The sequence below is a fragment of the Penicillium vulpinum genome (assembly GCF_028829585.1).
Source record: "Penicillium vulpinum strain IBT 29486 chromosome Unknown utg000004l_segment0_segment0, whole genome shotgun sequence".
In the NCBI taxonomy this organism is placed as follows: Eukaryota; Fungi; Ascomycota; class Eurotiomycetes; order Eurotiales; family Aspergillaceae; genus Penicillium; species Penicillium vulpinum.
This window is the reverse complement of record NW_026643244.1, coordinates 7,839,704-7,865,501: the sequence shown is the minus strand read 5'-3', so window position 1 is coordinate 7,865,501 and position 25,798 is coordinate 7,839,704. Positions and strand designations below refer to the sequence as shown.

Here is a 25,798-nt window from a genome sequence, read left to right as displayed (position 1 = left end):
AATCTATATATGATTGGCCACCATCTATCATCAATGGAGGATTTTTTTACACTATACAACGGGCCACATGAAAATCTCGTCGTTTGGCTTGTCTGGTATGACGAAAGTACCTAAACTTGGATTTCCTGGCTAACCTGAGACCGGTTATATTCACCAAGGGGATATGGTCAAATCGTTCTAGATACCACCAGTCATACATACACTACGAAGAAGAATGGTCTGAGATAGATACTCCTGCTCAATTATGGCTTGCGTCATGTCCTCTATTTCCCGGTCCATACTGGAATACTAGAATATGGTGTGAGTCAATAATATCACCCATGAAATAGTCAGATATCCCGGTATACCCAGTGTTGCTTCGTCTAGCACCAGGATTAAGTTTTTCCTCGCTAACCCACAGGCCAGGGCAAAAGGCTGGCGCTCACTTAGTGACCAATCCGATATCCAAAGTGTCTGGTTGAGCCCTCCCTCCCCGCTGTTAGCAACATTATACCCGCCCCCAAAAAAGCAGTCTCACTGTTTCAAGCGCGGCTGTGAGACATGCATCTGAAACGGAGTCAGTGGCGGAATCGCGGTCTGAGTTGAATCTCAGGGCTCCAGACATGAACAACGGTTCCTGAGGAATTACATCGATACTAGATCGTACATCGGTTCATTGCAAAGCTGTTGAATATATTCTATCTACATGAATATAGCCACCTTGTAGATCGGCCATTTGATGTAAAAGGAGATCAATCAGGATCAGTGGGGCATCAGGTCTAGCTTGGTTATTTTGTGTATATTTGTATTTTGAGGTCTTACCTATAGTCAGCAATGTTCCAAGGTGACTCTGGAATATAGCCTCACCGCGGGTTGGCCAGAGGCCCCGGCCTGTGTTGGTGATGACTCAGACAAAAAATGCCCTGTAATATCTCTAGATCTTGATCACTAAGATCCAAGACGGGCCACCGTATACTAACAACTGTAAAGAGTGACATTGCAAACAAGGCAGCGTACACTCCGGTATAAAGCCCTTATCATATGACCATCTGTGAAGCCAAATCGCTATTACATAGTGATCCTTCAACTGATTGTTTTACGGGCTTGAGCAACTCATTAGTAATTTGATCCAAGACGATACTCATGGTCCAATAGAGAAGATAGAATGAGTAGATAGACCATTTGCCGTCTCTCTATGAAGCATCCAAATTAGGCTGTTCATTCATGGAAGGCTAAATTATTAGATCGGAACTACTAGTAGCCGAGAATGGCTTTGGGGGATTATTTTCACAGTCTTGTAATAATGCTTTGCTAAATATATTTTCAACTCTTCAAAGCAACACAGAAGCCCATTGTTTGTATCTTGCTGCTGTCTGCCTAACCTGATTAAAAGTTTCCTGTCAAAGAAATTTGACGGTTCAATCACTTTAGCCGGTTTTTGATTATATGGTCTGCTTTTCACTTGCTGGCCCATTCCTTGCAAACTTGAACGATCTCACTTCTAAGCTGTCTTCTTTGGCATGTTAGTTTTATCCTTCATGTTCTGATGTTCTGCGATAAGCGCGGTCGAGTTTCAACAACACAGAAATGCTCCTAGTATTGCTGATTCTTGCCTTCGCGTAGTGAAGGATGAGTGGCATTCTCGTATAAGGAATTGCCCTGGCTGGCAACAGGAGAGTCATCCTGGCTAGCCGAAGTTTCTGACGGCGTCATGTGTCTGGTTCTAATTGATTTGAGGCTTAGACAGGCTAATTGATGGAGATTGTAAGGATCCCGAGACTTTCAAACTTTTAGTATCGCTTTGGAACGTTATGGAAGACTAGGGAGTTTGGGGCCACTTCCCATAGAGAGCATTGGCTTGGCCCTTCAATGATTCCCTTAATATGATGTCTCTTTGCACGGTGGGTTATGAAAGGGCAACGTGCTGCTTGGGTTTGGTGGTGAAAGCAATTGTCGACTCAATAGTACTTTGGGATTTGGGGGTGGTAGTGGATGGATATGGTTGTGATGGGAACTTTCCAAGGTTGGAACATGCATAATAACGAGATGCTATCTACATAGAAGAATATACATATATATGTTAGCTACATACAGGTATGTACATCTGGGCATACCTATGTCTGTAGGTAGCTTTATCTATTTCGAAGGCACATGGCTAGGTTAGAGCCATAAACACATCTAAACATACCAAAAAGAGACATCACAAGGCCGGATAAGTGACTATTCTTATTCCCTGTTTGTATTCCAAATGATTGCTGGGGGAGAGACTTCCATGGTTCATTGAAACATTGAACAAGACATAGATGTGATAGATTAGAGGTAGAAAATGAACGGCGTTTATTTGTCAAATCACCGAGACTTAACCTAAAATGCAATATATATGATCAATAGGCCACCAAACAATAATAAAAAAGAGCTTTGAGGCCGATATGGGGATATATGTATGGTAGAAAGAACAAATTATGGTTCTGTCAAGACAAAGTTCGTCACGATGTATGAAAAGGGGAAAGTAAAAGATATGACAACAGTGTATGTTCAGTCAACGAATATGATATCAATAGAAGAGATTGAAAATGATCACATCTTAGATTAATTTGGGTGCTCCTTGACAGGAACCGCTGCCGGGGGAGGCGGAGTAGGTTCCTCAGAGCGGCCCTGCTCCATCAAGTCATCACGATCGCGACTCATGCTGCTGCGATGTTGGAAAAAGCGGTTGCGACTGAGCGATGACTGACCACTGCGGAAACTGTGGGCGTCGTTTGACCGGCGACCCTCCTCATTATAGGAGGGAGCGCTTAGGTTTGAAGGGCGACGATACCGGGAAGAAGTGCGGCTGCTCCGGCGCTCCTCTTCGTCCTCGTTCTCTTCCTGAATGCGGCGCTCGGCAGCATCGCGGTTGGCGGTACGGATGACATCACCAATGACCACACCCCGATCCTCAAACACATCTCCCATAATGTCATTGGAGGCCATGTTAGACATGCCTAAGGAGAAGTCGACGTGCTTGCGCTGTGAGACAGACGGGCCGCGGGCACGGGCGTTGGCAGTGTGCATACCCTTGCGGAGAATCGATGGATGACGGCCAGCGCTACCGCTACTGGTACCGGTATTCTCGGGAAGGTGTTGAGACGTTGCTGAGATCGGGACCTCCTCGGCGTTGGCTTCGGCGTCGGCGTCGATGGGGATGAGTTGATCGGCAGGGCGCATACTGCCATTGTTGATGTGGAAGGGAATGTCGAACTTGGCACCCTGGAGGTTCATGCGTGGGCCCTCGATGCCGATCTCTTGGAGAGCGACCATGAGCATACATATGAACTTGTTGCGCCGCTGCAGACGCAGACCCTCGTTCTGCCAGTTGGACTTGTAAAAGAAGACGACGTTGAGTGTGAGCGAGAAGTTCTCGGTGACAGCACGCATTTCGGTGAGAATGTTGTTCTGGAAGTCGCGTTTCTCGCTGCGTACAAACTCCAAGAGGCGCTGCCGGAGGGAGTCAAGTTGGTCAATGGTGGTGCCGTACTTGATAATGATTGGAACAGCCTCGGCAAGTGCACCTGAGCGGCGCTGATTGAGGATGAAAAGTCCATTTAGGTAGCTGTTTGGCGCCTGCACGACATGGCCTTGCATCTTCTTAAATTCGGTGTAAAGAAGAGTGATCTCCTTCACAAAATAATCATCACCAAGACCGGCATCACCAGCATTGCCGTAGATGGTCACACGGTCACCAACATCGAATGGGTGCTTAACAAAGACGAATATAACCGATTGAAGGAACTCCTGGGCAGTAGCTGAGAACAACCAAGACAAGGCCAGAATAGCAGAGCCCGCAGAGGTGAGCACACCGGCAGCCGAGGTCGAGATGAGCGTCAAGAACACAATCAGTACAATCACAAACACCAAGAACATGAACACGTTGTCCAATTTCGATACGACCGAATCCAAATCCTTTAGGGATGCAGTGATGGACTTGCGCTCACGGCCAATATCGACGCAAACGGCCTCCAGCTCCTCCATGGAAATATCACCATTCATGTCGCGATCAAACATGGCGAAGGCAGCTTCGGCTTCCTCGCCATCGTCAAATGCAGCCTTCAGATCACCACCAAAAACCGTATCAAAGCCATCCCTCACAAAGGTACGATACAGACGGCGCGCCAAGACCTGACAACCTCCGGTAGTTCGTAGGAGCGCTAAAATGACCTGATAGGCATCGGTACTGCGAGTAGTCGTGCGGCCAGTAACATCTGCCACTACTGCGCCTGCGACATCGCCAACCCTGTTTCCAACTTTGTTCAGGGCACCCCTGGCCTTTCGCTGGGCCATTGTAGCGTAATGCAACGGGGTCTTGGCTCCTGAAGAAGCCTGTTCCTCGGGCTTCTGCTCAAATGCATCATCCTTCTCATCAATAGTGGAGCGAGACCACTCGTACAGCTTGGTCAAACTGCCGATCTGGAATTTGTTGATTTCAATACGGTCCGCATAGGTCCGCATGTGGAAGCTTATGGCAATTAACTGGATAAGAATTTTTTCGATGAAATTCAAGATAGTCCAGACAAAGATGGAAATAATGATTTTGTTGAGAGTATTTTCCCAACCCTTAGTCCCCTTATCACCACCTACATGATGGTTTTTCATTGTTGGCAGAAAGGAGATCTCAATGCCGAGCCACCAAAAAAAGATCGCCGCGTGAAGCTCAAGTTGTTTGGCCATGTCGCGCCACTTCTTCGCGTTATTGGTGAATATACTCGCTATAAGACCAGCAGCTGGAGGCAAGCACCTGCTAGCAAGCTTTTTTTTAGAAAAAAGAAACAGATTAGCAAAGTTTCTCGACGGAGAATTATTCACTGGTTGGACTCACCCGTCCTGCCCAGAGAGTCAACCAGACAATTTCCAACCAAATTGAAAACCACATCAATTCTACACCACCCACGTTTGCATTGGGAAACCTGAGAGCGCCGACCAGCAACGGAATCAAGAGGATGATGACAAGGGGAACAATATAGGTAAAGTAGCGGATGAGGAAACTCGACTGGTGCAGCTTCTTCACAAAGACGGCAATCTGGGTGTTTGGTTTCTCGGGGGGTTTGTAAATTGCGGCTTTTTCGTGCAGAGGATTTGTAGCTTCATCGAACTCATCCACTGCGTCCGATCGACGCGAACGGGCGCGATTGATAGAGCCATGGTCGTGTTCGTCGTCTAGTCCGCTGGTTGAATGCGACGTCATACGCTCGGCTTGCAGGAGCATCAAGTCATCATCCAGACGAGTAGCCTGCTCCCGACGGGCGGATGGGGTGCGCATGGGCTGATGCTCATCATCATGAGTATATGCAGTGTCAACCCTTAAGCGACCCGCGTCGCGATCAATGTCGGGCTCAGTTACACAGGTTTCATCGTCGGAGGTGGGAGAGATGTTCAAGTCGTTGCGTTTGTCCTTCGGGTCTGTATGCGTTTTTCGTTCCTCCACAGGGGACGACATAATGGCACCGGGCCAATTATAGTTAGGCGGATCCGGCCAAGGCGGGAGGATAAGACCGGAATGTGGTGAGGGGTATAGGATACGTATGTATATTATGGGCGTTTCGATAACACCACAACCAAAATGAAATGAAATAGTAAGAGGATGTACAAAGGACAAAGGAAGGTGAGGAGGAGGAAGAGGAAGATAGAGAGACAAGAGAGATGAGAAATGGTCAAGTGGAGTTTCGGAGACCCAGCACAGTGCAAAGTCTGGACCTTGAACCTATCTCGATTCGTTAGATTTTATGAAGATCTCGATATATTTATGTTTAGAATTAATTTATTTTATAATTAGATTAATTAGATCAATAACTTTGGAAATTAGAACGAGAATAGGGGGTTTGCTACGGAGTACGGAGTACTACATGCTATTTATTTAGTTTTACAGCATATACTCCATATAAAATGTTATATGTTATGGATCATACACTTCCTATTTTCAACTTGCTTTCGACTTCTATTTCAGCCAAAACAAGTATTTCTGCATACGCAATACCGACCTACTGGGCATTATCTTGGAGACAACTGGCCCATCACGGCCCGCCAACGTTTCGCTGATCCACCCAGTGGCGACAATAAAAGATTTCATCGTTTATACTTCGCAGTATAAATCGCATAAAAAGAAGAGTAGAGTTAGGAAATCTGGGATAGAAGAAAACCAGGATAACATTATATACCTATCATATGTGCTATTATCATACTAATATTAGAATGGGCTTTATGCTTATACCTTTGTAAGTGAGGTCATGGCTAACGCCAAGGACGCCTCCCACTTGGTGGATATGTTGTACAGTACCCCTGCGTCAGACACCATTTTGGGTCATTTTGGGTATAATATTTGTATAAAATAGTACAAAATAGTAAAAATAGTGCATTATAGTCTATATTGTATCATCTCTTCCTTTTACGGTATAAAATGTACAACATATAATAACTATAGGTTGGGTATTCAACAAGTGATATAACCGTGACGTTGCCCATAAGAAACTGAATTAAACATATCCAAACCTCTAATAATAACATGCAAAAATTCCTCGGACTGAATTAAATATACACGATACGGAGTACTTGGCACTCACATTATGTGCCCTGATAGAACGATTATTGACTCGAGCTAGATTGTACAGATGCACAGTTTCCACCATCGTGCACCGTGCTTGAAAAAGAAAACAGTGTGAATGGACATTTGAAGATCATTAACCGAGGTATTGTTTAGGACTAGGATTTTCGCGAGTATTTGAGTAGCGTCGTCTAATCACAAGTCTTCACTGGGACCACTATCGTGGCTGTAAAGCACTTACTTTGTACACTATGTATGTATGTTATAGAGAGACAAGGTACTCCTGTCCACTAATACAAGATAACCAAGGAATCCCCATGAAGAAAGGCATCTTATAAAACAAGATTTGAAAAAAATCAAAAATAAAACAGCGTCAAGCTGATGTTGGAATTTCAATCACATGGTCAAAAAGATGAGAGACTACCTTCGCTGAAAAAAAGGCCATGGCAAGTAAAAAGGAAGGCCGGAACACCTTGCTCCAAGGATCACAAAAAAAAAGAGTGGGAAAAAACGTTCAGACATAAGAGACGTGAGAGAGTGTGTGGATATGACAATGTATCGGGTACAAGGTATCCCGAGAGTAGATAAACACAGGGAAGTTTACAGGGAAGACAAAATAGGTGCGCAACAATATGTAGACAGAATAGAAAGATATCCCAGGATCTTTGGCAGAAGCCTTTGCCGGAAAGAAACGAACACAACATCTATCTTTTGAATGCAAAGCTCAAGTCCGGGCGATGTCGCTCCGATGGACGAGGCGTCTGCTCCGGATCAAGGTTGGGAGAAGGATGAAGAGGTCGTGGCGTAGCTTCAGCGTCCGGCGTGGGACTACAGTTGCCGTCCACGCTCGAACCAGCATCTCGGTTCAGAGCGTTGCTGGAGACCTTGACTTCAGGGGTGATTGGAGGGGGAGTTGGGGGGGAGACAGTGCTCTGAGGCAAGTCCCAAGGGGGTGTGGTTTGGCCCTGATCCAACGTTGCCGAGGTAGTCTTCGATGTACGACACTGGGAAAGTCCGGAGTAGATCGAGGTGTCCTGATGCGCCAGAGATGGCCGGTGATGCTGAGAGACAGGTGCCCCAAACCTTGGCGGGGACGCACGAGGACTGACTGATTCTTCGCCTTCCGATTCCTCGGGGATGCTGAGGGCCTCGAAGTGATCTTCTAGGCTCGTACTGGCCGGAGAACCCAAAGAGCCATCGCTGTCTTCGTTATCGGCCGAGGCTTGGTTCCGAAGAGCCTCTCTCTCCTTCTTCAGGAGTTCTTCACTGCCACTGACGACGCTGCCCCGACTGTTGGTCCGCATCATCTCAATCCCCAGTTTAGAGCCGGGACGGCGATTTCGAGAGGGTGGACTGCGACGTGTTTGGGAATTGCCAAGCTCTTCGTCTTCATCGTCACCTGATTCGGCACCCTCATATCGCTTCTTCTCAAGGGATTCCCTTTTGGCACGAATGGCTTCACTTGACCGTTGCCTCCGGGGCGTGAGCCCACCAGTTGTATCCATGGCCGCAGGCGCGGATGCAGCATGAAGGAGGTGAGGCACAGGTATAGTGTTGGGATTCGGGCCCCCAGAGTGTTTCGCTGACTCTTCGGATATCCCTAATCCACCGTGGCCTTGATCCCAGTCATCAGAATTTCGATTTATGATTACTGGAATCTCGTCGGGTTTGGAAGACTCCATATCTCCGAATACGCTGCTGCTGAGCGAATCATCACGACTGGAGCCTCGGTAAGAGCTGGGAGGATTGTGGACAAATCCAGAGGATGTGGAACTAGGGCTGTCCTCGTTTGTCGCGGCGCTAGACCGAGCACCGGAGCCCGGAACAGGAACAGATTGGGAGGGAACGTAGTCCGTTGGAGGGGGTTTCCACATGCACCACTGCAAAAGAGCCTCAGTGAGCTTGGGTAGAGTCGGAGGCTTCTGGATCAAGGCATCGAAGTTGTGGTTCTCCGGAAGGTCTTTCAAATAGCCCGTAACAGCTATGATTGGAGTGTGCCTGTTGGCACTGCGCGTCTCCCGTACCATTCGAGCAAAATCAACTCCGTTGACTTGGGGAAGTCGATATTCAGTCATGATAATATCGAACTGAACCTCGCTGAGAGCGTATCTAACAGCTTCCGCGCCATTTGTAACCGTAATGGTCCGGCAGCGAAGTTTTTCGAACAGGCGTTCCATAACCAGGCGCGAGACGGGATGATCTTCACAAATGAGCACATCTAATGGCCGGAAAAACGGTCCTTCGAGAATGTTGATTTGCGATAGCCGTCGAGAGCTTTGTCGCCGACGTTGGACCTTCAAAAGTGCTTTTGTGCGTGGATCCTCATTGTCAGAAGATGACGGTGAGATATCAAAGAGTTGACTCCGGCGCTTGTGATGATGGGGCATGAAGGGCTCTTTTGGGAACGAGGAAGCATCTCCATCCTGGGAGCCAATGGTGTGCGAGCGGGTACGGCTCGCTGGGGCACTGCCATGGCGTTGGTTGTTGCCTGTCTTGTCGGGGGAGTGGGCTGGGATTCGGTTAGGTTTGACGGGAGAGGACGATACTGAGCCCAGTCTAAGAGTTGGCATGCGCCCCTGATCTGCGGAGGAAGGCTGAAATATTCCACTCGATTGGTGGGACGCTGATGAGGAGCCTGATGTCTTCCGGCGTTCTTGGTTGGTCCCAGTGCTGAATTGAACTAGGAGGGGGGAAGATGGCTGCGACGGCCTGCTAGGAGATGAGTTGGTCTGACTGAGGCCTGATGGGGAAGAAGGTCGATTATTGCCCTTGTTCTGCGACAAAGTTCGTTGGAGTGACATGGGCAGCGGGCTCCCTTCTAGTGAGGGCTGAGATGAAGTGGCCGAAGTCTGGGCAACCGACGATGAATTGGGTTGCCGGTGCTGCGCCTGCAGAGCCTCCTGGCGCATTTTCTGAATCACATCTTTGTTGGCCTTCTCCAGCATCGGAAGATTCTTGAAGTTGAAGCTTCCAAAATCATCGGCCAAGGCCGGTTCGCTTAGTCTCCGACTTCTTGAATCCCGAGCATCACGAACATGGGGAGGAATATGCAGCGGCATCAAAGGTCGTTTTGATGAGTTGACTTGGGATCGGACTTTGAACAGTGCATCATGAGGCCGGTCGGGACCAGCGGAAGTAGACGGCTGTGGTGAGTTCTCATCTTCTAATTCCTCTGCAAAAGATTGAAGAGTAGCGCCGCGGGCATCAAAGTACTCTGTATCCTCTGGGTTCTCGATATTGGGAACGAATTGTGCTTTGTCTTCAAGCAGCGTATCCCAGTTAATCTCAGACAGCCAAGGGTGACTGCAAATCTCTGCGCCGCCACTCGGAAACTTCTCGTCCACATTGGCTCCAATTCTGTCACGAGGGTTGAGAGTCATGAGCTTGTTCATGAGATCCAATGACTCTGCTGAAGTATACTCCTCTGGGTCATCAGGCCAATTGATCCTGCGATGGAGAATGTTTTCGAACACCTCATCTGGGGTATCTGCATTGAAAGGTGGATATCCAAATATAAACTCAAACATGATGCATCCCAATGACCACCAGTCACTGATCTCATCTTGCCCAACGCCGTTGATTGTTTCCGGAGCTAGGTAGTCAGGGGTACCGACAAAACGGCGATCGTGATCTTCAGGATCGAAAAGAGCCATCACTGGAGGCATCATACTCTGTTGGGGAGGGGTATTCTGCACCATTGGATTGCTGAATGTTGGCTGCAGGGGTTGAAGGCGAGGAGACTCGCCCGCCTCGCTTTGACCCTCTTCTTCAACCATGCTGGTTGAAAACACACTAGGCGATGACGCAGAAGGCTCGTGGGCATTATCATTGAGGGAGAATGTCCTGAACATTCCATTGAGACCATCACTGCCCATGCTATCGCTGCGATATCCCGAAGCTCGACGAGAGCTTTGCCGGCTCAAGCCACCCTGGTTGAGGCTGAAGTAGGATGGCTGAATGGCATTGGCGGCCACTTCAGGGGTAATTAGTGGAGTAGAGCCGGGTGACGAGCTTGCCTGGAAGTCGAATGACGCCGATCGAGAGGATGCGATCGATACCGCGCGGGGGAATGAATTTTGCTTCAATAGATCAGGAGCAGACTCATCGGGGTTTTTCAGCACACGTTTCTGACGACCGACCAACCCCATGCGTGAAAGTCCAAAGTCGGTTAGCTTCAAATGACCCTTTTGGTCGATCAGAAGGTTGTCAGGCTTTAAATCACGATGCACAATGCCTCGGCTATGAAGGTGTTCAACTCCAAGCACAACCTCCCCAATGTACTTCTTTGCCCAATCCTCGGGGAGACCCCCAAGAACCTTCACAAGTGATGAACAATCACCTCCATTGAGATATTCCATTACCAAATAAAGATAATCCTTGCTAGAAAATGTCCAATAAAGCTTGGCAACGAAGTCGCTCTCCCCTTGCCACATCATAATGGCACGTTCAGCTTTGACGTTGGTGACCTGATTCTTGGCAATCATGTCGGCCTTCTTCAGAACTTTCATCGCATAATATTCGCCAGTGGCCTTCTTTTTTACCAAGTAGACACTGCCGAAAGCACCTTTGCTGATTGGTTTAATGATTTCAAAATCACGGATAGACAATGGAGCAGGGCGAGGCTGTTGCTGGCTCATCGAAGGTAGGCGTGGGGAAGGCGGTGGCTTCGCAACATCTGAAGAAGTCGCCGAGGACTGCCGACGATGGTGGCGGCAGTGATGGAGGGCCAGTTCACTTGCATATGTAGAAGGAGATGCTACTGGTGACGGCAGGCTTTCGCCGCCGCTAGACATACGGGGCTTCGGCATGCGCAACGGGGAATGCGGGCCTGAAACTCGAGCGGGAGAAGGCTGCCGACGAGGAGAACTCGAAAGTCCGGGCAGAACCAGGCTCCGACGCTTTCGATCGAAGCTCCTCTCGGATGAGGGTGAGTCTGTTCTTACAGCTCCTGGGAAGACAGAAGACGGCAAACTGCTATCGCTGCTGTCACCAGCATCAATCTCCGCAAGAGAAAGGCCCAGTCGAGATGGTTGTGATGTACCTAGAAGTCCTGAAGCACTCTTATGTGATCGCGGGGTGGGGCATTCTAATGGGCTGTTAGAGCCCGTAGATACCGCTGCCGATGAGGGTCTGCGTTCCGATTGTGGGAGGAATGACCGATCTGGTGAATTACGCATTGACAGAGTCAGCGCAGATGTCGGTCGCCGCGGAGATGGTGCCGTTGGATATGGCTTTTGCTGCAATTCGTGGCTCATTATTTGAGATAGGGACTCTCCCTCAACAATACTCTTAGCATCGTCCAGAGCAATATTGTTGTCGACAGTGTTCTCGGGCGTCACTTCTTCATCGGATGAGCACGAGGAATCGCTGAGCTGGCCAGCAGCTATACGTTCCGCTTTGCTTAGCGCTGCGCCGATGCATTCCTCGACTAGAACTGTGTACTCTATGCGAATTCGTTCGGCGTATTCAACAATCTTGCGATGACGCACAACGGCATCAACTTTTGTCTTAGCAACTTGTTCGGTATCTGCCGACAAAGCGGCCAGACCCTGCTCCTGTTCCAAGGTGTTGGAACTGGGGGACTGCCACTGAAGAACCTGGGAGATCCTCGATTCAGATTGTGGTGACAATGTCCGGAAGTCCTCTGCATCTGTCCGGGAAGATTCCTTGATCATCGGCATACTAATCTCTAGTGCAGTATCACACAGGTCTAAAACAAGTTCCACGATGCGAGCCAGTGGTCTGCGCACTGTGAATGAGCGGGGTCGGGTTGGAATAGGCCCAGACGCAGAATGCTCTCGCGACCGAGGTGGCGTCCCGGGCGCTGAATTACTGCCTGAAACATGGCCGGACGACAGAACAGAGCTGGCAGACGAGGGACCAATGGCTAGTCCCTTGTACTCGGCTTGGGGGAGAGGCATCGGATTTCCATCGCCCCCGATGAAAGGTCTGCCTTGTCGGGCCTCTAAAGCATCCAGGACCTTGACAATGACATGCCGATGCTCATTGAGGTTTTCCTGTGCCATTTGAACATCCATCTCCGCCCTATGTTCCTGTAGACACAGATCTGAGTGTTTTTCGAACCACCATGGCGTAATCTGGCGTTCACAGATGCGGCAGAGTACCGGGGTCGGGGCGGGATGCTTGGAAGGATCAGGTTCTGTCGCTGCAGCCTCAGCCAATTCAGTCAAATAATTTGCTAACACCTCCGCTCCAACACCCAAAGACTCCACCAGCAGAGGCGGCAGGTCAATTGTCACTTCTCTGGGCTCGGTGAGCGGTCGTAACATCCACATAGTCTGTATTCACAAGGTGTCAGCGGTATATACAGCGGTAGGCCAGTAAACATTGTTGAGTTACGCACATGGCCAGCTTCATCGTCCGTCCTATCATAGACCATGATTCCCTGTCCCTCCATGTTGAGCACATTGTGATTATGCTCTTGCTCTTGCTCCTGGGATTTCTCAACGCTGTCCTCTCCCTTATCTCCGATAGCCTGCTCCTTTGTAGCCGCCGGGGGTGGTTCAGGCGAGTACTTGAGGACAGAATCAGGTCCCATCTGGAGAGCAAAGCGAATGAAGCGACTCCGTGAATCATCCTGCTTCATGGATTCGATCGCATCGCGAAACACATCCTTGTTGCCCAAGAGAACTTCCGATATTATATGGCCCTCGACTGACTCAGGGGATGAACCAACCACCTGCTTCCACGATGGGCTGACCCATTTGATGCAACCATCCAGGTCCATATCTACAATGATGTTCAATGTCTGTTCGGCCGCTTCCTTCAAATCCTCACGTTCCTCTCGCATATTATCACTCAATGTTCGAGCCATCTTTGGGTCGATATTCCGAGCCTCCTGCCGCAGCGCTGTCACGGCAGGAGGCGCGAGGAATTGTGGTTTGGGGGAATCATTATTCGCCATGCTGACTCGCCCGAGCGACCGAGCGGAATTCGAGGGTCAAGGGGTAGGGAGGGGACAGTGCGATGAATCAAGATAAATTGAATAAAACAAGGATACTGTTCCAGCCAAGCAGAACCGTCTGCTGGGCAGCGCGGGTGCCCTTAATCGAGGTTATTGATTCATCCGTAGCATCAACCGTCCATAGCGAAGTTGTAAGAATCGGGAACAGATCAATTCGAGGGCTCTAGAATGACGGCAGATAACCAATCCACTGTCAAAATTGTGGGTTAAGAAGTGTAGAGACAACACCACAGACCGAAACACGAAATGTTAAGGCGGAGGATAACGGAAGCCGTGTCTGCGGGGAATGGCGCGACAGCGACGCGCTTCAACAACATCAACCCCAGAGGAGGCTGACCCGAGAAAGGGAACTGAACTTCAAAATTGAGACCTGGGGTCACAAGAATGAGTAAAAATGAAAATGTCGAGAGACTGTTTAGGAAGAGTGGTGATGGGGGGGGAGGAGGAATCGAAGGAGTCGAGGGCGGTGATTGGCGAGCTGTGCGTTTTCCTGCACCACGTACTTCCCACCTCTTTTTTTTTGTTTTTCCTGTTCCCTATTCTTTACTTGATATCTTGAATAATTTTGTATGAACACATATGTGTAATACATCATGTAGGATTGAGATTTTGTTCGTTAATCACTTCCGTGGGGAAGATACATACACTATAGAGAAATACGCTATAGAGAGCTCGTTGTATACATCCCATATTTGCCAAACTCAACGTCATGACATTTGAAGGTGTTAAACACATGGTAACCTATATACACTGTTATAAACATTGTTAGAAGCACTACTCCATACAAGTACGAACTATGGAGTACTAGCTAATTGATACCAGGTCTGGGTTTTAGTACTTTTGTCTACATGTACGGAGACTACGGAGGTACAATATAGGGAGTCTATTTCCAGATCCCTTCATGCCGTCCAACCATACAACATATTTCTACCGAAAACAGTAAAATAGAAACGGCCAAAAAAGAAAAAAAAGTAAATACTTCTTCAATTTAATTGGACGCCACCGGATGTAGTGCCTAATTCCCCATACAATGAGAAGTTGGATTTCCTCTCCAACTGCACCACTTGCATATTATGACTGGGAATATGGAATACTTGCCATATTACACCAGTTGTTTCACCGGATGAACAATTACTTATTTCACAGAAAGAAAAAGAAAAAGAAAAAGAATTAGTTGATCTTTTACGCCCTTACTTTGTACTGGCGTGGTTCATATCAATCCTGGAATCTGGGGTCGAGGAAGCCTAGTGATATACCATGATGATCACACAATCTTTTTAGATTCTACCCCGTACTTCATACTCCAACTCTACCTACATCCCCCGCCTCTAAGCGCAAATTATAATCCACGAACATCCTAAGAATAGGCCAATAGGACCGGAATGGTCGGGGGCCACATTCAAAGTTGCTCCTTTTTTTTTTCTTCATGTCTGTTCTTCGTTTCTCTAGGTCTGCGGGGTAGTCAGCTGATGGTTCACTTCATTACGTTTCTAGTGATCTTCCCATCGTTTTCTACTTTGTACTATCAAAGCAATAACAGGTATACATAGTATCATGATTCATGAAACAGGATCTAGTATACTCCGTACACAACATTTCACTGTGATCTTAGAGCTAACAGTAGATACTCCCCGAGTAAACTTTACCCTTTCCAATGTAGCCTGCACTGATCTGCTTCCTACTTTGTTTGGCCCCGTACTGCATAACAGATCACGCCTGTCTAGCATGAAACTCTATGATCATGACAAGAGGTAGTTATGTACACCCTTACATTGAGGGATCTTAGTGAATTGTGAGATTTTAGATTTTCTCTGAAGTTATGCGGCTGCATCCGCAATATATATCTAGCCTGCCGTTTCCCCATACCTCTTTCTTTCAGATATGGCATCCGCATTTGATCTTTTCTTTTTGGAAAAAGGACTCAACTAAATAGATGAAAAATAACTAAGTCATTTTGTCAAATTGCTACACACTAATCACATGTTATACGTGGAAAAGTCGCTTTGCACATTTTACACCTTTTTTTATTCCGTCCTAGAAGACATCTAGAAAGACTTCAAAAAAGAGGTCTGAAGGGAAAAAAAAAAAACATTTGCAGGCATAAGCACGCGACGATTTTGGTATAAAAGGCGGGATATCGAGGTAACTACATGTTCAGATATTGTGGCCTAAAGATTAAGGCATATATGTGCCTGAGGCCGAATGCCGTCCATTGCTTTGTAATGTGAGATTGAAACCTTCCAAGGTCAATGAACCTAGGAAAGTTTGCCATTCTATCCTAAATAGTTAAAGGCTTTTCAATGTTCCTAAGTATAAAGTACTAGAGTCTACTTGACGAAAATAATTCATTATCTTGCTTTTTCGCATATCATTCAGCTATGCCCCTTCCGGCAGATGAACCTGCTAGGCGCAAGCGACCGGGTAGAAAGTATACCTCCCGAGCCTGTGAGACATGTCGACAGCGACGAGCTAAGGTAAGATGATAGTGTTACACAATGTATTATCCGAACTCAGCGCTAATATTAAGATAGTGTGATGGCATTCGACCATCTTGCTCGCGCTGTCTTGAGCGTGGTGTTCAGTGCGAGTACTCCACAGCAGAGGACGGGCGGCAGCCAGCGCCCAAGTCTTATGTAGTCATGCTGCGGAATCGAATTGAACTCTTAGAGCGTGTACTGCAAACACACGGCATTGATCCCGATGCTGCCATCCAACTAATGACGGAGAATACCGAGCCTAGCACCGAGTGGGCTCCGGCTTGCTCGAATGTTGATGACTTATGTACTACGTTTGACGGTGCACTGACGCTTGATGAGTCAATGAATTTCGATCAAGATGGCGAAGTGCGGTATTTTGGACCGACAAGTGGGAGATTGCTGTTTCGATCATCATTAAAAGGCAAGCTGTAGTAGCTCCCCTTCCCACCCAGCATAGAAGTTCGCTAACAACCTCTAGATCCGCCCAATGGAGAGCCATACCAGTCCGACGGCCCTCGTACGCAGACTGGTGAAACACCGCTGAATGGGAGTACGGACTCGTTAGAAGAAAGCTTGATCCCAGACAGACTCCGATCTCATTTGATTGACCTGTATTTTGAGTGGGAACAGCCGTGGTTTCAAATGGTAAACGAGCAACTGTTTCGAGATTCCATGAGAAATGGTGGGCGCTACTTTAGCCCACTTCTTCTAAATTGCATCCTCGCTGTAGGATCACGATACTGCGACCGTATAGAAGTGAGATCAGACCCCAACGATTCCAACACGGGCGGCAAGATATTTCTTGAGAAAGCAGAAAAATTGATCCAAAATGATCTCAGATGGCCCAAGATTACAACAATCCAGTCACTGGCAATTATGGGCATGGCCTATATCGTAAGTCGTATATCACAGACTTTTATGCAAAGCGCCAATTAAACTAACATCTGGCAGGCAATGGGGTCTGATGCTGCTGGGTGGCTTCATCAAGGTATGGCCAATCGCTTGGCCCTAGATATGGGTTTCAACATGGATCCTTCGGTCCTTTCCGGAGCAGTTGCTCTTCCACCCATCGAGATTGAGTTGAGAAGGCAGATCTATTGGGCTCTGTATTGCCACGACAAACTGTCAGCAAGTTACACAGGCAGGGTGTGCACGTTACTGGTATGCTGTACAACAAAGAGTATTCTTTTTTTCGCATCAAACTCACTATTTGTCGCACAGGACTCCCAGGGTGTCGTCAACAAACCATTCCCTTTGTGTGCCTTGGATGCATATTTGCCCTCAGCAAATGGCAATGGACAATTAAGGGCTGCTTCTCAAAGAGACGTGGTACAGCTGCATAGGGCAATGATTGACCTATGTCGTATATTCGAGAGAGTTCTTCTTTCATTGTGAGTCTATGATATCATTTCTCGCGTTTACCTGTCTCACTGACCTAAATCACCCAAGATGGTCCCCAAAGCCACTCCTCCAACCCAACCAACGTTCTGCATTCTTTGACTCCTGTGTGCTTGAACTCAAGACCTGGTACTACGATCTCTCCCCGGAGCTCAAAGTTGACCGCCCATCTGGTCCCTCCCGATTTCCTCACACCTACACCCTATGCATGGTATACCATACTGTGTGCATTTTACTTTGCGTGCCATTTCTGAGCAACTCTGCCACTCAAGATGTTGGCAATCATGCAGACTCACATACACAACAGAGCAGCAACCGCAGAGCATCGGAGACTGCCTGTAAACAGAAAGTCATGACAATATGCAGCAGCTCCGCCCGAGGAATGTGCATTGTGGCCCAGAAATATAGACAGACATTTGGCAGCTTTAAGCTGAGCCCTATCACAGCCACACATTGCATGCTATCAGCGGCATCGATAATCATTGAAAAATGGTGCGGTGATCCCACTGTGAAACCTGGCATAGATAACCAGGCCTTGCGAGGCCAATCGCCACAGGCAGCTGTGGGACTCTGCCTCCAGGTTCTGCGGGAACTCTCAACCTCCTGGAATATCGCAAAACGTATTGGACGGAATCTGGAGAAATTATATTGCCAACGACTGAACTGTGATATTGATCATATGCCACCCGCCCCTCCATTGGAATATAATTGTCCATGCAAAACTCCGTACGAACCGGCAGATACGAATCTCTATCAAGGGTCCATGGCTCCAACTGAGCCATTCCAAAGTCTGCTCGACCCGAAAGACCTGCAAGTTGAAAATGCCTTGCTGGCCCCACCACTTCCAAATATCAATTGGGTTGATATCCCTACTTCGAGCAATAACCAGCAACACGATAACAACAGCATGGTTGAACTTGGAACCCCTAACCCCGATGATGTGTTTATCAACAACCTCGGCTTTGCATTCTCGGCCAATTGTCTACCCACCGACTATAATATGTTTGATACATTGAATCAAATGTATTTAGAAGATACATGGTGATAATAGAGACAATTATGTTCTAATTTCACTTCCTCTCATAGTTGGAAAAGGCTTGTATGCTACTCATTGTTTCATACGTAGGTGAAAACGAGAATCCTTACTTTGATCCGTTGGAAATGATATCGGCGTAGCATGTCTCGAGGTCCATTAGAAATGATATAATAAACCGGAAAGTGCAACGCCCACAAACCGTTGATTGAGGATGACTAGGTGGGAGGTTCGGAAATGCATTCGCATCAACAACTCGCAAGCCTGCAACTCCAAACACCATCTCTATAAAATGCACTAGTTACAGTTCTACCGCAAAAGGTTCCGTACAGTCGGGGCCCCATCAAATATGTTGTATATATTACACACTCTTGATTTCACCAAGTATGACCTACATATTTAATTCAATTTTTACTTCCCCCAATTTTTAAGATAAAAAGATAAAAAGATATAATTCAGGTAGCCGATTGGCTATAGGATTTAGATGATTTTTGATACTTAGTGTACCATCCATTTGCCTCAATTAAAGCCTCATACGAAGGGGCATAGCGGCCAGTGATAAATAGACTGTATTTTGTCAATTTTCGTCCAAATTAAAAATTATTGCCTGAATTATAGACCGCCTTTTACACCGCCTAATACCACGTACTGTATACATCCAACTATTCTACCTCTCTGCATTTTCACTACTCTATACTTTCATCGCTATACCTGCTTATATTGATATTGATCCTTACAAAGACGAATCCTCGGTCTCCTTATTCAAGGCACTACGCATAACGACATTCGCATCTATCTCCGTGATACACACGATGTGGAAATCAGTATTCCCGGCCTCAGGTGTTTACCTCGAGAAGGGCAGTGAGGTAGCAAGTAAGCAGTGGTAAGGCTAGGCGTGCGGTAGTGGTTGACAGTAAGAAGAAGGCGTGGATAGACCGAGAGGAAGAGAGAGAGAGGAATTGAAAGTCAACCACCTAAAAAAGTGGTGATGTATAGATTTATATAGCAGGAAAAGCTTTATTTTTGGAGTGATATTTTAGCCTCAGCTGGGGAATTGCCCAGCCCTGGAAGTGCCCAGATGCCCAGGTGAGATACCCAGCTTACTAAGGAATTTATAATAGTAATTCAGGTATTTTAATTTTCTGCCCGTCCAAAATCAGGCACCAATGACAAAATACAGTCTATTTATCACTGGCCGCTATGCTCCTTCGTAGCCTCAACTCCGCGCCCTATGCTCGGAAAAATACTTAGGTATTCGCGTAAACACTGGTATCGATATTCGACTGTACGGGAGACTTTTGCGGAGAGACTGTACTATTGGGCCTAGCATTCACAAAACGAGTTCCCATCCGGGGTGAAAAGGAGACGGACCTGTTGAAGAATGACAATGCATTTTCGAAGAGATAAATGGGATCGTCGACAAGCTCTGCCCACTTAGCCATGGATTATGCAGAGGGTCTGTTGAAAATAAGCACTATACACGGCCTCAAATTCTGTAGCTGGCTGACCTCTGGTATATCATGAAATTTGATCCAGACCTGATACAAGTCAGCAAATATCATTAGTATCAGCTCGATGATCTCTTACGATCCACCTAAAAACTTGCCTCTTGGGTAATAAACATCACGAAAATTTGTGCCTGGCACACCGCGTACTACAAAGCCCCAGTCGATTGGGGTCATGGTCTGGATATCCGCACTAGCCCCAAGACTGCAAGATCCTGGTACTCGAGCCATTGGATAAACATACTCGTAGTAACCTCCTGCCTTCACCACAGCTACCTTGTGTCTCCGCTCTGTGAGTCGTGCCGCAACGGTTAGACCTGATGTACCTCCTCCTCCAACAACATAGTGGAATGTGGCATTCTCAGCGGTTCGAGAGTTGAACCTATTGCCGCTGAACAGGTATTCGAAGACGCCAAGGTCCCATGGAAATAGAATTAGAAGGGGAAGGCTTGTTGTAAAGCGTAACATTGGAGAATGATAGTAAAGAAATAAATGGATATTATGTGGTTCTCACTGAGCAGGCTCGCCTGCTCAGCCTGTGTTATTCGTGCCTGTAGTGTTAGGCTGTTGCATACTGCATGTCGTCTTCACTCACCTGATGTATGGATATCTGGAAAAAGAAAAGTAGCGACGGCCACTTGGGAAGGAATACACATTTGAGCCATAGCAGCAAGGGAGGGTGTGATAATACTTGATAGAGACCATGTAAACACTCAAAATCTCTACATACTACATAGTGGAGCTATGACTGAAATACAAATTTCGAGAAGCTTGCGCAGCAGAACCCAGAGGATATGATCAAAAGGTTTTGCCAATGCTGGCCGGACCTGTGATTCGACAGAAAATTTCACCATTGCCTTGCATCGGAAATGTGGATTAAATTGCTTCAACGTGCTTCTCGTTCGGGGATTCTTAACGTCATTGTTAAATTGACACATCTGTTGATCAGTCATATCTTGCTGTCAATGGAATTCGATGGTAGTATTGTCGTGGGCTAATATCAAATATTTTATCTTGTTGTCCCTGATATTGAATGGTTTTTTTCTACATCGCATACCGGAGCGCCCAGAATGCTAAAGCAATCACAGAATCAGTCAGGGTAGATACTATGATAAATAAATACATAGTCATTTCAGAAGAGTGAGAGGTTTGAAGATGGACGATTGCGGGTGGTAAGAAATAAGTGGCCGATGAAGATGACAGATGGGCAAAAAGAGAGGTGAAAAGAATGAGACCGTGATGTGAAGAAACAATGAGACGAGAGAGAGGAAGCTGCGACATCATTCAAAAAGGGGCATTGAAGTTGCATACAATCGGGGAGGTACGATATTAGATATCACGTAGAATATTAGATATCACGTAGACCCCAGTTGACATTTTCACCGCGATGAATTTACATTGAAAGTCGGAGATGTACTAGTAATAGTAGGTTCGATGTTTCAAACTCTTCGTTATCTCAGCTACCTGAGACCAAAGCTCTCCCATTCCATCAATCCCTGTTCATATAATGTGTTCCATGTAGTCCATGAAAAACATCACTCGGAATCATAGGTCTACAAAGTGACATATGCCGTACAGATCGGATGAGTGGGCCCCTTTAAAGCAGCTTACGGAGCAGAACATGGAGTACCTTATCCTGCTTAGCGATGTGTCGACTGAAGAACATGTTGTTGGCCTTGGTGTATGCAGCGAGAGCTCCCTTGGTCTTAAAGCGAATTGGAGTGGAATCGGAATTCCAGCAATCCAGGAGGTCAACGATGTTCACATGGACACGAGCCAGTGCCTATATACGCCAATCAACAGGTGATGTTGCCTTGCTTAAGACTAGGAAATTACCTTCTTACACTGGGTAATGGACGTGAAGGAATCATTGATGCCCACTTTGGTGCACAGCTCCTGCCAGGTGACTAGGCTACTCACACGGCAGCCGATGAGCCGGTCATACTCGCTGTTCATACAGGAATTCCAATTTTTCTTCCAAGTCTTAGAACCTGGCTTCCAGCCTCGCTGTAGGCCGACCAGCCCGAAGGCAAAGCTAACGGGAAGGTCTGGGTTATGGTCGGCGCCTAGCTTCCGCAGAAGCTGGTTAGGATGCTCAGACGGAGCGAGTGGGATCAACATCGTAGTCGTAGTGGCCGTCTGAATTTGGCAACCTCCAGGGCTGCAAAATTCAGGTTAGCTAATCAACAGAAAGTGCCTACCTAGGTGTGGTGATTTGCTTTGGTTACCTTTGTTGATGACGAGAAATGTAATAATTTTAGTTTAAGATAGAGAGATGAGAAATTAGCTGAGGAACGGAGGAATGAGTGCCAGATGGAGGGGAAAAGAGAGACAGAGGTGAAGAAAGAGAGACTGGTTGAAGAAAAATGAGAAACAAAGTCTGAAAAAAGGGTTTGTACTGGTAGGAGGGCAAACGAAAAGAGGAAGCTGTCAGCCCAGTCCCAACTCTGACATTCAACCACATTCGCATCTGCTTTACATTATTTGACCCGCTTGCACCTATAGAGTCAAAGGTTACCTTGCAATCAACCTTGAATGAGGCCCTGGTAAGTACTGGGCTTTATACACGAGCATCAAAACGAACCAATTTTCAAATCATAACTTGCTCTCACTTGTGAAGAGGACTAACCTCTCAATAAGAATTCTCCCTCGGATCACAAAGCAAACCCGACGATATTAACACGCTTCTTTCATCTGCTACATTTGTTTGCTGCATCTGCGTTACTTGTTTTCCCGTAACCCAAAGAAGGGGCGGACTGGCACGTGGCCCATGAACGTCATAACCAAGCTCTTTAATCATTCAACGACAGTCCACCAACACACAAAACATCTCTCAGTACAAAGCCAACATGGCTCAACGACGTGAAGGCAAAAGCAGTGATGAATCAGCAACCTCAGAAGCCCTGTCTATTGCACAAAGCGCAAGAATTTCTCAACGATTTCTGGCAACAAATCTTGGCCTTATGGAAGACATGGCAATTCTAAAAAGATCTCTGAGCTTGAATACTGTCATTTCCACCACCTCGTCCTTTAGCATCCGTTTTCAAAATGCGCGTTCTCAAACCCACCTGCAAATGCTCAACCAAATAGGAGCTGGATTACAGGGGTCGGTCTTTGAACAGGTTGGCAAGCCCTTGGCTATGAAAAAGGAAACACCTGGAAACGAAACACGGCGATCTAACCTCTACCATGAATATACTTTGCACTGTGATGTTTGGGCTACGTCTCAAAAATACCACTTCATCAACAGCGAAGTCCACATTCCTAAACCTGTCAAGTTTATCTCCAGGGACGAGAACAGCGCGTTCTGGGATGAAATTCTACCAAAAACTCCCCAGGTGTACCGCGTGCGCGGGGACCTTGTCATGATGGAACGAATTCTTCCGTTACCGAAAGTCGTAAGAAAAGCCTTGATCTCTCAGTTCTGCGCTCCCGAACACAATCTTGATAGCACTGGAGTGGAAGCCCTTCTCAAACAGCATGCGAACAAGCACTGCCTCGCACGAGTTTACCTCGGAAAAGCTAACGGTACCATTCATCGCAACACTCCGCTGAGAAACTTTCCTCTTTACCTTGAGCCGATGGAGCAGATTGGCATCGAGACTCTCCCGCTTGCAAACGCAATGGGCAAGTCTTACGCAACCTTGCACTGGGGCGCTGCCATCAATGGAGATGATGTGGAGTTTGTGCTTGGTACGTCGGCCACAGAGGCCCAGGGAGGAGACCATGGGCCGGACTTTAAGCACCGAGCCGTTCAAATGTACCTCTTGGATTTCGGACAATGCGAGGCGGTAGACTTGACCCAAGATCCCGATGTTGTTTATCAAGCTTTCAAGGGAGCCATGGTGACGGGCGATAACCAGCGTTTTATTCCACATTACTCAAAAAGCCCGGCCCTGTTCAAGATATTCCGGCAAGGATACATTGAAGCAGGCAATGTTATTCTTTCAGACAAGCGACTGAGCAATAAGTTCAATCTGGAGGACTTTATGCAGGAGTACGAGGAGTATGCCGAGGACTTCCTGTGATAGCTTCGTTAAGATGACTGGATTGATAGCTGAACTTGCTGTATTAGTTCAAGCATGCCATTATGTTTGGCCATGCGGATTGATTGATATCCAAGTTTCTAGTTTGAAATTAATACTGAAGTGATGATGGTCTCCAGGACTCAGTAATAACGTACAACATATTGGGGGAAGAAATAATTACAATAAAAGAAGTAGATATCGAATTCCAGAGATCTATTATTCAGGTCGGGACGACCGAAACGACTGGCCGAAAGGCGGGTGGAGAGGGGTTTCTTGCCAAATCCAGATTTTACCTTGGAACTGCGTTTAGAAGGTCTTGCGTATAGCTACATAGGTTGCAATAAGAATCTCCGCATGGTGTTTCATATGTATGTGGCATCTTCTTGGCTCAGATTTGGCCTCTGTTGGTGTCCTGGGATAGACAGGATAGTTAGTGATATGGCGTGCTATGGCGTTTCCGACATTACACTTTGTGTGCTGTATGTAAAGTCGTTGTTGGATCAAATGCTCATTTAGAAGGCTTAGACATCAAATCCCCGAGATTCGGCTCGAGTTCTTTGAAGTCTCTTTTTCTCTCCTTCTGTCGCAGCTTCGAATACTACGTCGCACAACATGGGGCTCCCAGGAATCAGCCTCGGGGCCTTCCGCGAATATTTATTTGGATACTGTATCTGTACGGCAGGTTTGTTGTTCGCATATGACACTGGAGTTGTTGGTAAGTGAAAAGGAAAATCCGTTGGGTTAGTTATTGTTGCTGACAGTTTTGATGGATAGGCGGTATTCTCGAGTTCAAATCCCATGTCGATGATTTTAGCTATAAAGACCAGACAACCGTCAATGCAGTGATGGTAAGCTTGCAGAGTGTCGGCGCATTCCTATCGGCCTTGGGCATCTTCTAGGTGTCTAAGCGGTAAGCGGTACTCCGTACAGACGAAAGAAAATGGTCCAACGAGCTATGAGCGTGTTCTGCTTCGGTGTAATTTTGCAGGTGGTACCATCACACTCGCTCGTCTGTTTCTATATCAGACAATTTGTCGCGGGTGTCAGTCTCGGCGCAGGCACTGCGGTCGTCCCAGCATACAACGCTGACATGGCACCCAAGGAAATTCGAGGCAAGCTCGGATCAGGGATGCAATGGCTTTTTGCACTCGGCGTAATGCTGAGTTACTGGATTGGATATGCCGTGTGACTCACTCTGCCCGAGTCGTCGAAGCAGTGGCAGATTCCCGTTGGTCTACACATTGTACCCGCCGGAGTTCTTGCACCGGGTCTCTGTGGGGTCCCCGAAAGTGTACGCTGGTTGACCAAGAAGGGCCATTTTGATGAAGTATGGGAAAGTCTAAAATTGATGCGAGCTAGTGAAGGTAAAGACATATTCCTCACCACACGGTGAAAGGGCACAGGGCCAATCAGCACTCAATAGGCCGCGAAGTGAAGGCAGAGTCCAATGAAATCCGATCGGGACTTGAGAAAGAGTTGCGAGCTACCGAGGCCTTTAATAAGCGCGAGCTTCTCGATAAAAAAGCCACCCCATCTGCTACTGGCATAGTGGCCATGATCTTCCTGACCAACTCAATCTACTAATTCAGTTGGGGCCCATTGCCGTGGCCATACACAGCCGAAAGTATTACTCTGATCATCTATACCATCAGCTCAACTACTAATTAACATTTAGATCTTCCCAACACGAACCCGAGAGATTGGGACCTGCACTCCGGCAGTATAGACACAATGGCCTTTCAGCTTCCTCTTTTCCCTAGTGACGCGCTACATGATGGATTCGTGAGCCAATTATGTTTTCCTTTTTTATGCAGTCTTA

The 25,798-nt window shown here is 47.1% G+C and overlaps 7 protein-coding genes across 7 annotated transcripts; 4 read left to right on the top strand and 3 right to left on the bottom strand.

Moving 5' to 3' along the window:
* Positions 1 to 2,568: 2,568 nt before the first annotated feature.
* Positions 2,569 to 5,452, bottom strand: N7479_011504 (Mechanosensitive ion channel family; the record flags this gene model as incomplete). Its single annotated transcript, XM_057259195.1, has 2 exons — positions 2,569 to 4,764; positions 4,835 to 5,452. The coding sequence occupies 2 exons, from the start codon at positions 5,450 to 5,452 to the stop codon at positions 2,569 to 2,571; spliced, it is 2,814 nt and encodes a 937-aa protein (XP_057106653.1).
* Positions 5,453 to 7,257: 1,805 nt separating this feature from the next.
* On the bottom strand, positions 7,258 to 13,478 carry N7479_011503 (protein kinase RIM15; the record flags this gene model as incomplete). The annotated part of the gene is made up of 2 exons (XM_057259194.1): positions 7,258 to 12,852; positions 12,918 to 13,478. 2 exons carry the CDS (start codon positions 13,476 to 13,478, stop codon positions 7,258 to 7,260), a joined length of 6,156 nt encoding a protein of 2,051 aa, XP_057106652.1.
* A 2,438-nt stretch (positions 13,479 to 15,916) lies between these two features.
* N7479_011502 (Zn(II)2Cys6 transcription factor) lies at positions 15,917 to 18,458 on the top strand (the record flags this gene model as incomplete). The annotated part of the gene is made up of 6 exons (XM_057259193.1): positions 15,917 to 16,012; positions 16,070 to 16,403; positions 16,494 to 16,909; positions 16,967 to 17,176; positions 17,237 to 17,406; positions 17,465 to 18,458. 6 exons carry the CDS (start codon positions 15,917 to 15,919, stop codon positions 18,456 to 18,458), a joined length of 2,220 nt encoding a protein of 739 aa, XP_057106651.1.
* A 3,090-nt stretch (positions 18,459 to 21,548) lies between these two features.
* N7479_011501 (uncharacterized protein) lies at positions 21,549 to 22,072 on the bottom strand (the record flags this gene model as incomplete). The annotated part of the gene is made up of 2 exons (XM_057259192.1): positions 21,549 to 21,734; positions 21,788 to 22,072. 2 exons carry the CDS (start codon positions 22,070 to 22,072, stop codon positions 21,549 to 21,551), a joined length of 471 nt encoding a protein of 156 aa, XP_057106650.1.
* Positions 22,073 to 22,800: 728 nt separating this feature from the next.
* Positions 22,801 to 23,979, top strand: N7479_011500 (uncharacterized protein; the record flags this gene model as incomplete). The annotated part of the gene is made up of 1 exon (XM_057259191.1): positions 22,801 to 23,979. The coding sequence occupies one exon, from the start codon at positions 22,801 to 22,803 to the stop codon at positions 23,977 to 23,979; it is 1,179 nt and encodes a 392-aa protein (XP_057106649.1).
* Positions 23,980 to 24,591: 612 nt separating this feature from the next.
* N7479_011499 (uncharacterized protein) lies at positions 24,592 to 24,878 on the top strand (the record flags this gene model as incomplete). Its single annotated transcript, XM_057259190.1, has 2 exons — positions 24,592 to 24,694; positions 24,754 to 24,878. The coding sequence occupies 2 exons, from the start codon at positions 24,592 to 24,594 to the stop codon at positions 24,876 to 24,878; spliced, it is 228 nt and encodes a 75-aa protein (XP_057106648.1).
* Positions 24,879 to 24,919: 41 nt separating this feature from the next.
* On the top strand, positions 24,920 to 25,563 carry N7479_011498 (uncharacterized protein; the record flags this gene model as incomplete). The annotated part of the gene is made up of 3 exons (XM_057259189.1): positions 24,920 to 25,162; positions 25,184 to 25,343; positions 25,376 to 25,563. 3 exons carry the CDS (start codon positions 24,920 to 24,922, stop codon positions 25,561 to 25,563), a joined length of 591 nt encoding a protein of 196 aa, XP_057106647.1.
* Between the last annotated feature and the right edge of the window lie 235 nt (positions 25,564 to 25,798).